General features: G+C 39.3%; 1 protein-coding gene across 1 annotated transcript in view; it reads right to left on the reverse strand.

The window, feature by feature from the left end:
- grip2 (glutamate receptor interacting protein 2) overlaps nucleotides 1–13,768 on the reverse strand; it is a 242,945-nt gene extending 229,177 nt beyond the window's left edge. The window contains exon 1 of the mRNA XM_023955041.1: nucleotides 13,473–13,768. Coding sequence (XP_023810809.1) covers nucleotides 13,473–13,527 — 55 coding nt within the window. The 5' untranslated portion in view covers nucleotides 13,528–13,768. The remainder of the gene's footprint in view (nucleotides 1–13,472) is intronic.
- Between the last annotated feature and the right edge of the window lie 406 nt (nucleotides 13,769–14,174).

Genomic DNA, 14,174 nt, shown 5'->3' on the forward strand with positions numbered 1-14,174 from the left:
GCGTGTACAGTTCGTCAGACAGGCGTAGATTAAATGTTTGTGTTTGCATTAATGCGTTAAGAGACAAAGACGCCCTATGCGTTTCAAGTGCATTCACAGGAAAATATCAATCAAGAGAGAACCATGATCCTGTGCGTTAAACCTAACATGAATATTAAGAAAAAGTAGAAAAGAGGAGAGGAAGTAAGGAATTGTGAAGTGTAGCAGGATGAAAACAATTATTTTGCACCAACCTGAAGCTGCAGGTCAGGATTGAACCACGAACCTTTGTCGTAAATCAGCCCTTCTCTTTTACCTTTTATCTCCACAAAACCAGTTGAGAAAAAACAAAGTTGGGGGTCTGATTAGTTGATGACCTCAGTGATACAGTAAAGGGCAGAGGGCTTTTTTTGATGAAGTGGTGAGAAAACAATAAACCCAAATCCCTGCAACAGTAGTCTTGGTGATGAAAAAATGCTCTGCATCACTTTTGAAATTGAGTGCCTTGGTCATGTGCTGACAAAAATTTCATTTAGAGGATCATAAATCTCCTGTCCGCCAGGAGAAGGCTAATCCTAGCTTGGCAAATAAAAACACTCACCTCTGCGAGAAGTGTTTTGTTTTCTGAAGGAAAAAAAAGATAAACTTGTCAGTAGCAATGGGTTTGTAAAAATCAGCAGTATGACTCAAGCGACTTTTAAGGACACAAGGATCATGAAATAAAACACTCAAGCATGCAGTGTTGCTTCTGAGAGCAATCAGCTCGATACAAGCTCAACAAATTTTAAATCAAAGGCACAACAGACAGGAGGTCAGCTGCATGATTACATCCCCTACATAAGTGGGTGTGATAACCTAGGGTGGACACCAGTCTGCAATGGATCTACCAGAGTCAAAGCAGAAGATGTGTTTAACATGTCACCAGTCTCCACAGCTGGTTCATTCCCATCCACATATTGGGAGAAGTTATTAGCTCTCAGTCTGATTTGATTTCTGATTTGAAATGGTTTATTTCAAGCAATCCAGTAAGAATAATACACAAAAACAATACAATCATCAGGTTAACATTCATACAAAGACGTATCAAACTTAGGATAATTAGACATAAATTAAATATTGCTTGAAAGGGAGTGGAAAGAAGTGAACTTCTATAATCCCACCCCTGTTCTACTGTAACCAATTTTATTGCATGATATATCTTTATGCGGTTCACAACTTTTATAAAACAGAATTAAGAATCCTTAGGTATCAATAAAGCACATGACAAAGATGAATTACTTAATTATTATGTAAAAAATTGACATAACTGTTTTAGAAATCAACATAGCAAATGCCGATCAGTTACAGAACTTCCCCGTTTGGACCCTCAGAGCCTCCAAAGCGGGTTAATAAAGAATCATTCACCGTTTTTCTGGGGGAAATCTTCTTTTCTTACAGTTCTCCTTTACTCTGTATATCAAACATGAACATGGACCCCCAACACACTTTTGCTGTGCGCTCTCTCTCACTCTTGCGCTGCACGCGCTCCCTCCTCTTTCTCACACGTTTCAATGTGGGCACATGCGGCTTATAAACAGGTGCGGCTTATGTATGTACGAAATGGTTTATCCTTTAAAAATGTAATGGGTGCGGCTTATAATAAGATGCACTCTATAGTCCGGAAATTACGGTATATCAAATTCTGGGGTAAATGGACTGGAAGCTTAGAGTGGCCAGTATGTTCAGTACAGTGAGTCTCATCAAAATTAGGCACATGAAGCAATTTCCAATGCTGATACAACTAAAGGAGTCATTTGTTCTGGAAATAATTCTTATTGTTTTGTGGAAATAAAAGAAGCATTAATAGATCATAAAAATAAGAGGAAGAAAACTGTTTACATTACTTCTTATTTTTGCAAAAGCAAAGTTTGCTTTCATGTGACTTGGACTGGCTGTCCTTTGGACTGTATTGTGACTGCAGCCTTTTACTTATGGGGATGATACGATGAGATTCTGAGACACACATCCACTGAGTATAACCCAAATTCTTATTCCCTTTGGGAATGTGGGCATACCTTTCTCACAACATAGCAAGGTGATCTGGGCCTCATCTGGACCCTGTTTGTCACATGCTACAACCCAAGATAAACTTAGTTCATGACAGCTGTGTTGTTTTCTTGTTCCACTGTATGCAACGTCTTGACCCAAGAAATGGCTTGTGCACTCTACATGCAGAGGTATATCTTAGATTGTAACACTAGAAAGATTATGAGCCTTTCTTTTAGGGTGTTGGGGACATTAATATGGGAGAAACCACTACAAACTTTGGGGTGAAATGTTCCCAATCCTCCAGAATCCCAGAAACTAAGGGGGACTCAAACCATGTAGTCTTCACTGTGCATGGGACTATTTGTCTCTGGAGTGGTGGCAACAGACCAGAGTCATGGTGGATATTTGAAAGGTGTGTAACCTTTGAATTTAGTTTCAACTGGTCATAAAATACAAGACAAACATAAAACAACTTTATAAAGGATTTGGTGACATGGGGAACAAAACAGACTGAATGGAGACAAAAAAAAAAACATCTGCTGCAAAACTTGCATGTAAATACTTGGTAGGGTGAAGGGCAGTTTTTGCTAAAGTACATGCAATGTTCGTGAAATAATAATTTGTATATAGGAGTCATATTTTGTACTGCACAAAGACTATTATAATGTTGCAAAATGTAAGCAAGCATCTGCATGTAAATCAGGTGACCTAAGCAATGCAGTATACAAGACAGAGGAGTCAGTGAGGCATGAAACCTTGATTATGCATCACACCGCTGCAAACTGATTTGCAGGATTATCTTTTACAGGCTAAATGTAAACCAATTCTAAATGGAAGCCAAACAATATGAAATGATTGGGGAGTTTGCTGAAGTTAAACATGGGTGAAATGTAAAAATGTGAACAAAAACATTTACAAGAAATAAAGAGATAACTGCAACATTTTTGAAAGAGATTTGATAGAGAAATGTCTGTAATAGGATGAAAGTAAGTTAGGAGCAGAGCCAAAAAAAGTTTTCTATCAAAAAAGCTGTACGTGATTACAAACATGGTAGAAAAAATACTAACGTAACTACAGGCAATAGATAAGATGCAAACGGCGGTAGATAGAAAGATGGTGAATGAGAAAAGTCTGAAGAGGGGGAGAATACTATTAAGGGATGTAAGTTAAAAAAAAGTAAAAGAAAGATTGAGATGAGAGTATAAGGAGTTAGAGGAAATAAGAAGAGAAAAGAGAGAGCGTTAGTTGTTTTTGCAGGGCATGAGTCATCGTCAGATCCTATTATGACTGAAGCAGCGTTACTGCTCTCGCCCACTGCTAACCTGCGGCTACATGCCTTCTACACGCGTCTCGTGCACACACAAACACACTAATGTACACTCAGGTTGCCACAGCTATTATATGTAGACATCACAAAACACCAAGGCTTTCTTTTATAATCCACAAACACATTAACATGAGAAGATAATGTGTAGATTAAAGGACAACAAAAAAGGATTTCACCCATGTCCTTCTGGACAATATAGCAACTGAGACTAAAATATTCCTCTTCCCACTACACATGCATTTGTTTTCTAACCTTTTACCCTGACAATTAAATCAATACCTTCACCTCCAGTGTCAGCATTGCAGCAGTGATGAACAACGGGCAATCAAATTACACTATTGATGGAATTAGTAACATTGCAGCTGCTCTGGAGAAATAGTGAAGAATTTCAGAATGACTATTAAAGACAAACAAAAAACAAGTTTAAGTGGTCCTATGTTCAACCCATGGAGGACATTCAAAACTATATAGCATTTTCACTAAGGATGCACGATAATGACTTTTTACAACCGATACTCAATATTTTCGTGCCTCTTGTAGCCGATACGGATACTCAATGGATAATTTTTCTAAATACTTACGAAAAATTATTAATAAGTACAAAGTAACAGTACATGGCTCTTATGTCTTCAACAAGTTTGCAGAACCAGTTTTACCTGCAAATACATTGAATAACAAATTGTAAACACATTTTTAGCCATTTCAGTCTGCCATATATCTGTGAACAGAGAGAGTGCATCTCAATGGTCAGAACAAATGCTAAAACTTTAACTTACCATAATTTCTGGAATATAGACACCTCTGATTATAAGCCTCACCCATTACATTTCTAAAGGATAAACTATTTCGTACATACATAAGCTGCATGTGCCCACATTGAAACATGTGTTGTAGAATGAGGATGTGTATGTGCTGAAACCCCGCGTGTGTGTGTAAGAAAGAGGAGGGAGCGCGTGTAGCAGAAGGAAGGGAGTGCGTGCAGCGCAAGAGCGAGAGAGAGCGCACAGCAGAAGTGTGTTGGGGGTCCATGTTCATGTTTGATATACAGAATAAAGGAGAACTGTAAGAAAAGAAGATTTCCCCCAGAAGAACGGTGAATGATTCTTTATTAACCCACTTTGGAGGCTCTGAGGGTCAGAACGCGGAAGTGAACCTTCGGCGGAGAGGATCTCACCTGCATTTTCCGACCACAGTCAGAAAGAAAAAAAGTAATCCAGGAAAGGTTCAACACATGATATATTTACAAAGAAAGACAGTACACAGAAAGAGTTTTCAAAGTTTTCATAATATACCTGAGCTTTTCTTTCCAAACTAGGGGTGTGACGATAACCACATAACTGCGGTGATGACTCATCACCTTTTTTTTGTTGTTGTTGAAAGTTCTGCATATGGTGCGGGATTTGAACTATAATAAACAATAATCTTTGCTAATCATTTAATTTTTCCTCGAGTCCTGTGTTCAAACTTTAAGGGTTCTGCGTGACACCACAACTCCTGCTGCTTCATCACATTGGTGTTAAAAAATCGCGCCCTACTGTGCACTGAAACCATGGAAGTCTTCCTCCTCAGTGTCGGATTGGAATAGCGTCAGACATTCTTCACCACACTCTCTCTGTCTCTCCTTCGTTGTCGCTGTCAGTGTCACTCTCATCCTGAGGTAAACTCTCTCCTGAGCTTGTGCTGTCCTCTGTCATGCAGCAGACCGGCTTTTCCAAACCCATTGGTGATGGTGGATTTTTTCACAATGCTTTTAACGATTGCTTTGAACTAGAAAGCTGCGTCATATGCATTTCTTCTTGCATCTTCCATGATGAGGGTCTGTTCGGGCTATTCATTCACAAAGCAGGAATTTACATTAAACTTGGGTCTTCCTCGACACGTATACCGTATTCCCCCTGTCTCACTCTTACCCTTTCTGCTCGAGCGCCCCTAGCGTCTGTTAGAAAAAATGCCTTAAAAAAAAAGAAAATGCATAAATTAGCCGCATCATTGAACAAATCGAAGGGTTGAAAGCGTGTGACAAAAGTAACACCTTATAATCCGGAAATTACGGTAAATCTGACAAAAGAATAGCGTGAACATACATACATCCAAAAAAAACTATTTTGCCCACAACTGAATGTACTGAGGTTTAATGTTGTCAGATATTGGCAGCAACTTGTTCATTGTTCTGTACCTCCTGCCAGTCTTTTGTTTCCTCTGACCTTCTTCTCTCCTCTTTCCTCACCCCTAATCCACTTCTGATCCGTCTGCGATAACAAAAAAATCCATTTTAAGGGGAGACTGAGGACTCCATCACACACTTCTAAGTTTATTTCAAACTGACGCATACACAGGGTTGCTATTCATCTGCCAGCACATTATTTGATCTTCTAGTCTCCTGATTAATAGTGTCTCCTCTTATGGCTGATAAGGACGAGAGACCAACCTTCTATCTTTCCCCTTCAAACTCTCCTCTGGTTTTATCTAATCTCCTCTTGTGACTCCCTGTCAGGTCTACCTGCCTCTCTTTTCATCTGCCTGTTTGTTGAATTTCAGCTTTTGCCACAATATTCATGCACAACATAAAGGCCATTGTTATTTGTACCCTTAGATTTTTTGACATTGTCACCAGAATGAGTGACTGCAACACACACAAAAATCTCCCTTCCATTTTGTCCCGGCGGCAACCTAAACAAACATTCATTCAAGCTGGTTTGCTTATCCAAAATCTGTCCTTCAACTGGGGAACAAAACGTTCTGATCAAATAATTGTGGAACAGTGGCAGAAAAAAGTTTTTTATAAATGCATTGCTGTGCAATCATTACCGTCTCTCGGAACACAGACACTGTCTCTTAAAGCACACAGAAAATACCTGCTCATGCTTTAAGATGGGTCTAAGTAGTAACTGTGGACATTTCTTTCCATCTGTCCATTGTCCATTTTTTTCTATTTGAATAACTTGGGGTTAAGGTCCCGAACATGATTCTCAAGATGAAACACCTCCCTGAAGCTCAGCTGGAACAAATCCAGTGTTCTAATGAATTTTGTTCAGAGCAGCTTTGCTGCAACCCGATTAAAAGACGTACATGCAAAACACGAGTGCAGAGCCAAGTTGCTAAATAGAAAGGAGAATGCAGTTTACTGCATCCAATTTTTCATGCTCTGAGGGGTCACAGTCTTTGAATTAGGAATATGAATTCAGACCAATAACCTGGTCCAACTGAGATCTTTTAAGATCCAGAGGGACTAATATTTTTTATGAGGAATAAAGACGGAATAAAGAAGTATTGGTCATGCAGTTTTTTTTTCTTTTCTATGTGGATTCCTCATAAGTGTGATATTTTGTTGTGCTCTTGCCACTTTAGAGGCCATTGCAGAGCTTAACCAGAGGTGGGGCAGTGCGATACAGCGTTAGCGTCACACTGCTAAACACTGCTAAAGCTGTGTTTTGTCCGACACTGGACTTTGGTCAAATCTGTCTTGTGTTTTGACACCATCTTGGCGTTTTTACTGTTTTAGTAAGTAATTTCAGAACGTTTTGGCAAAGTGCATACAAGGACAGGTTAGACCTGTGGTTAGCAACTTTTAAAGCTGAACTGGATTAACCCTTTAACACTGCAGATGTTGCAGGCGGCACCTAAATAACACATGCTGTTCGACCGGCCATGAATCCTCGCCTGCAGGAATCATAGTGAATCAGCTCATTCTTATAAGCTTTGCACATCACTCATGTAAACTGTTGCATAATGGCACAGACAAATTCCACTACTGTAAATTGTGCATATCACTGCAAGAGTGCTTTCCTCATCTTTAGAATTGACCGGAATTACGTTAATTGCATAAACCGTTGAAGAGTTACAGTAGTCGACAGAATGTAAACACTGGAGCTGAAGCTCTGGTGTAAAAGGGTCAAATGCAGGAAGAAGAATGACATTCACAAGTTTTTTTTACAACAGGTGTTCAAAATTCAAGTTAATATAAATCTGCATGTCAAATGAAAATGACCAAAGACTGTGTGCAAATGTGTGATTTATTTTTGCACATATTATAGCTCAGTGTCTTCCAACTGAAAACTAGAAATGCACTAATAAGCTGGACAGGAATCAAACCTTTAATGCAGTTTTTCTATGGGACTGGTGATCGAGCAATGCAGCTTATTTCTATATCTGAAAAAGTTTTTCCCCCTTTTTTAAAGCATGTATGTGAATCACAGGCTATATTGTCTGTTTGCATGTAACATTATAAGATACTTTGCACACCACAGGAAACAACAAAAAAAGTTAAGCTGTGGTCATAGATTTTTAATCCCTACAGAGTCTCTTGTTTAAAGAATCTACAGGTGGCAAATCTAATGATTTCTCTGTGCTTTTGGAGACTTTTGGTGACTTTGACATTGAGCCTATATTGATCTTACTCTTCTATAAGAGCAGTTGCTGCTGTGCTGCCCTGCTGCGACCCCAATGTACTTGCAGCACAGGATAAAGGATGATGAGCAGACAAGTCTACAAACTTCACAAAGCAGAATCTACTAGTAGCAGTCAGGGCAGAAGGTGTTCACAACTCAATGTCCAGTTGACATCTCTATTTCCAGCCTCAAAAATGATATGACTTTCACATGATTGATGCTGCCACACAAATCCCAACTATAACAGAGTGCAACTGTAAATGTGCACAGTTTATTTCAAGTGGCATTAAACATTTGTAACAGAGAATCCAGATGCAGGATATCACTACTGTCTTAAGTCTAGGCAACAAGAGCAACACCAGCAAACACAAGTCTGTTAGTACTCTTCTTATCTTTCCATGTCACGCTGTCTCTTTATCACAACTTTGCCCCGGGTTTTAGTTTTGCACTTATTATATGCAGAAAGACTAAACAAATACAGTCTCAGAGATCCCTGCAGTCTCTTAGCACATTTTAGACCCAGTCTTTCACACTAAAGTCTCCTCAGACTGAAATTTTAACAGTTTAAAGGCAACCACACCCTTTGTATGATGAATTGAATTGAAGAGCATGTCTCTCTTTTGTTGCATGTTGGTTCTTAGAGGAACAGGTAACAGGTCTGTGAGGTCTGCTTGTTTGTAAGAGGTAAACACTACTTTTCTTTGTACCAAATCAATTCTTTAAAAAAATACAAAACGTAATGTCCTGGATATTTTTCTTTAAATTCTGTCTCTTACAGTTGAACTATGATGGGCATTACAAACCAAAATCATATTTTCAAGAAGCACAACTTGCAAAACAAAACTCTTTTGCAGCAAAGTACATCTAACAAACAAGGAGTGAAGCCAAAAAATCAAACACATCCAGCACAGGGTCAGGACTTTAGTAGGCTGCAATACTAAATGTTTTAGAAATTTAGAAACAACTTCTAACAAGAGTAGAAACATCAACAGTCTGGTGTCATGACAACATGTAACAGGAAGGAAGAGTAAGTTGTTTTGTGAGCGCTGACCAAGTGAGGTCTTGCAGGAGTCTGTGAAAACAAAATTTTCATCTGGCATTTTTCCTCTGCTGCCATGCAGCTGGTATGCAACAAAACAGATGAAAAAAGCTAAACTGACAGAGCAAAACAATCTCATTCAAACGGTGAAAGAGCGTATTACAAACTGAACACAAGCAGAAATGTTTGGTTGCAGTTTTCAATTCCTCAGAATGAAACATGTTTCTGTGTGTAGACTTTATTAAACTATAACAAGCTAAAGCAATAAAATTGTTGTCATGAAAACTGGCCTAATGTCTCTAACCAATCACATCACTGCAGTACAACTTTTTTAAAGCCTGGAAAGTGATAGCTTAAGTTTCTCCAAAGAAGCTGATCCCCAATCTTTAGAAAGAGCAATTACAGATAAGGTGCAGACTGAATCAGAAAGAGCAATTCTTAAAAGAAAATTAGGAGTTCATGGCGAGTTTAGACTGCTGATATTGGTCTTGAGTGCAGATTAAAGGACTTCTTGCATTTATTCCTGGCTTAAACTGATTCCTAGAAAAGTTTGGGATTTTCTAACAATTCGAATGAAATGAAAATATTTTCAAATAAAACAAGGGAAGTTTATATGCAAAAAAACACAGATAATTGAGCGTATAAATATATAGCAAGCATTGATGTTGAGAATATGTATATTTTTGGGTGTTTTTACAAGTATTAAAGTAAAAGTTATTACATACAGTGCCTTGGGAAAGTATTCGGTCCGCTTGAACTTTTCAATTTTTACCACATTTCAGGCTGCAAACATAAAGATATAACATTGCATTTTTTTCTGAAGAATCATCAACAAGTAGGACACAATCATGAAGTGGAACGAAATTTATTGGATATTTAACTTGTTTAACAAACAAAAAACTGAAATATTAGGCATGCAAAATTATTCAGCCCCCTTACTTTCAGTGCAGCAAACTCTTTCCTGATGTTCAGTGAGGATCTCTGAATGATCCAATGTTGACCTAATGATGATAAATAGAATCCACCTGTATGTAATCTAGGGATGGGAACCGAGCCACGGGGCAACATTCTTCAAGACCGCAGTATCGTTAAGATCTGACCTCAACGGTTCTGCTATCGGTACTGGAAAAGTCGCATTTTTTTGTGTGCCACAAGATATAAACGTTAGCTGCCATATTTAACTCACCAAGTCAGTCAATGTTCCGTTACTTAATGATGATATTAATTATGCTATTCTCGCTGAGGAGAAGAGGTCTGTCTGGCTATTTGTGTGCACGGGGGGCGGGGCTATTGTTCAGACAGCACGTGGCGCGCGCACACAGGAACACTAACAAAGATATACGATGGCAGAAAGAGTTAAACGGTCCAAAATGCGGCTCCTTCCTCCCTGTGCTGCGGCTCACTGTGTTTTTGTAAAATTACTATCATGTTCTCAGATTGAGAGCAGGGTGAGCACGCGAAGGGGCGTGTCTGCAGCTGTGAACGCCGACCAGTCTGTAATGGGACGGAAAGTTTTTCTAGAAAGACAGTCAGTGGGGATCTCGTAGGGGACGCATAAATGCCTAAAAATCCCTTAGACTAAAACCACCCATTTCTGCGTAAAATTATTTAAACTTGCGTCAGGGTGCCCTTACTATCCTGTCACCTTGTTGCTATGATGACTTTATGTTGCGCTGTTTGTGTAGAACACGCTGGAGGGGGGGGTTGCACGCGGGAGAAAACAACGATACGGAATGAGAGGCGGGGCTTAGACTCACCGCTTATGATTCCAGACAAACTAGCAGCTACTTCCTCATAAAAAAACAGGTCTGTATTGTAACATTATCATGTATAAAGTAAAATGTTTTGTTAAAAAAACAATGTTGTTCCATAATGAGGAAATAAAACACTTTATGTTCCTAATTTGTTGTTTATTTATTTAGTTAGTTTTCGTCCTCAAAAAGTATCGATAAGACCAGGGGTGGCGAACAAGTTTGACACCAAGAGCCGAATTTTTTCGCTGTGAGAGTCAAAAAGCCACACCACACACTGACCTGCCAACACATACACACACAAACACGCAAATAAAGCCGTATTATTTTCCATAAAAAAACAACACAACACAACAGCAAGTATTGTACTTGTGTTTATTTCAAGTTTTATTTCAGTTGAGTGTAGCATAAATTAATTTTAACCTTCAGTAACAAAATAAAAATTCTTAAATAATTATTTTATTTAAAGTTTTATGATGGATCCCTGTCATGAATAACAATTAATTGATGACATGTTTATGAAAACTGAAACGACTCAGCTTGCTCACCACTGTAGCAAGTAAACAAGTATTATTTTGCCTCTAACCAGCTTAACAGTGCATGTACTTGAACTCTACTGTCAGTACCAAAACATCATGAACCTCTCTTCTGCTCATGGCCACCTCACTAATGGTTTTACCCCCAAGATTCCCCACTTCCCATGAGTCTTAGGGGCTGAAGGCGGGGCTAACCCCCGGGTCACCACAATATGATGAGAAGCAAAGAGCCGCATTCTCATTGGCAGAGAGCCGCGTGTTCGCCACCCCTTGATAAGAGTATCGTTAAAATACCGGATCGATAAGCAGTACCAATAAGAGTAGTACGGTAGTACTGTTAAAACCTTAATGATACCCATCCCTAATGTAATCAGGTCTCCGCATAAATGCACCTGCTCTTTGATAGTCTCAGAGGTCCGTTTAAAGCACAGAGAGCATCATGAAGAACAAGGAACGCACCAGGCAGGTCCGAGATACTGTTGGATTTGGATACAAAAAGATTTCCAAGCTTTAAACATTCCAAGGAGCACTGTGCAAGCGATAATACAGAAATGAAAGGAGTATTAGACGACAGCAGATCTACAAAGACCCAGCCGTCCGTCTAAACTTTCAGCTCAAACATGGAGAAGACTGATCAGAGATGAAGCCAAGAGGCCCATGATCACTCTGGATGAACAATGATCCAAATCATAAAGCAAAAATCTACAATGGAATGGTTCACAAATAAACATATCCATGTGTTAGAATGGCCAAGTCAAAGTCCAGACCTGAATCCAATCGAGAATCTTTGAAAAGACCTGAAAACTGCTGTTCACAAACGGTCTCCATCCAACCTCACTGAGCTCCAGCTGTTTTGTAAGGAGGAATGGGAAAAAATGTCAGTCTCTCGATGTGTAAACATACCCCAAGTGACTTACAGCTGTAATCACAGCAGAAGGTGGCGCTGCAAATTATTAACTTAAGGGGGGCTGAATAATATTTAGCATGTAATAGTAGCATTGTTCTGATAACAAAAGAAATTTATAAAGAAAAAAAAAAGTTTCAAATTGCATTTCTCAGCATTTATTTATTCAAATATTTGTGAGTTAGGAACTGATGAGAAGCTGGAGATGATAGAGGAGCTCCCTGCTCGAAACTGCGCAACGGGGAAGGGAAGGTGGGCGGAATTGCTCCATGACAACAGTCCCACCCATAACTCAGAGGCGAATTTCTAATGAACTACTGCCACTCTACAGAAACTATTTCCCAGAAAACTATACAAGTTTTTTTTATGTTGATAAATACAGTAAAACCATAATTGAAAGAACACTGGGAGCACTTTTAATACATCATGATCAGAGTGAGACCTTAAAGTTTGTTGCAGTTGCATTGTAAAAAAAAGCATCCAGATAACTCCAAACACATACAATAAAATAAAATAAAAAAGATTCAAAAGAGTCAGTTAGTTTCTGTGTGGTTAAAGACGATTTTTTTGTTTTTTTACATTGGCCTATGTCGACATTAGCCTTCAAATCAGTCAACCGGCAACACCAAGATTGCCCTGATTTTATGATATATTCCTAAAACAAATGAAAATTTCAAAACAAAAGAAAATAACTAGACAATTAAAGCTCATTTTAACTGAGTAAGCGTTCTGGTTTATCATCATAAATCTACTGGACTAAAAGTATAAAGTATGGTGCAGAAAAACTAACCTGACAAGCACTTTTTATTCATTTTTTTAACCAAATATCACTTTTGTAGATGTTCATGAGTAAATGTAACTTGTTACTACCCACCTCTGCTTTTGTTATTTGAAAGTCTATCAACTTTCATTTTAGTCTAATTTCAAATGTAAAAAGATTTCAGTTTGTTTTAATTTCTAGACTTGTGCTCAGAAAAGTAACAGATGAAGTAAAACCTCAAAGAATGTGAAATAGTTGGACTGCAGTGTGCTTCACAGAAAGAGACTGAATCAGAGAAGTCTTTGTCAGCAGAGTTGTGTCTCTGTCAGATGTCACACATGGCTTGCTTTCTCGTTTGCACACTTCCACAAGTGAGCATCATCACACACGCACGTGCCCCCTCTGGCTGACCATCAGGCTTTGCGCCTCCTCCTCTGCTCAGCCGCAGGACCGACACGCAGCTCCTTTCCCACTCAGAGACACGCGCCAACGCGCACGCGCGGTGATCTGCCCGCATCTCCAGCCACCTCGGCAGAATCAACACGCGATGACACATACGCGCACGCGCATACACACGAGATCACTGAAGCTGTTGGTGCTTCGAAGCCCCGCAGAGCACGTGTGTACAAAGAGCATCCAGATAACTCCAAACAGATCAAATAGAATAAAAAAAGATTCAAAAGAGTCAGTTAGGTTCTAATCACTCCCGCGCGCGCGCTCATCTCACACACACACGCGCTAATCACTTTTGCTTTCCTACCTTCCTCGTGCATCCGTTGTAGGCAAAAAGTGAGGTTCCTCCTCCAACCTGGCATCTTTGTGATGAAGAGAATGACAGATGCTGATGAGGGAGGGCAGTAGATCCTGTCCAGTGGAGGTGATGGAAATGTTTTCTAGTTATTCCTTTTAGCCGTTCCTTCTTTTTCTTCTCCTTTCTCCTCCTCCACTGTGGTTCTCCAGCTGGTGACCTGTCGGGAAGCCGAGAATCAGCGGCTCTCTCCGGAATCCACCCTGCTGACAGTTCAGTGTGACAGTCGGTCCCGCCGCAGCACCAATGCGCGCGCGCTCTGTCAGCGCCTCTCTCTCCCTCTGCGTCCACACTTTCATTCATTCTTTCTCTTCTACTCTTTCTGATGTCACTCAGTTTTTTGTATATTTTCATTGATGAATTAGGAGTAAACAGTATTTTCACACAGTAAATATTCTGGCTCCGTTATATTTCTGGTAAAATCTCATGCAGAACTATTTCAGTGGAGTTAATAGTAATTCACTTTAGGGGTGTAATTATTCAATTAAACAAGAAAAATAGATTTTTTTTCCCTAGGATCCAGTCAGAGCTGTCTGAGAAAAGTTGTTAATCGAATCGACCTAAACCATTGAAAAATCATTTCAAAATGAGAGAAATTGATTATATTGATATTGTAAAACACTGTTTGGTTTATTTTACTGTAATATACAAAAC

This window comes from Oryzias latipes, chromosome 5, assembly GCF_002234675.1.
Source record: "Oryzias latipes chromosome 5, ASM223467v1".
NCBI classification, from domain to species: domain Eukaryota; kingdom Metazoa; phylum Chordata; class Actinopteri; order Beloniformes; family Adrianichthyidae; genus Oryzias; species Oryzias latipes.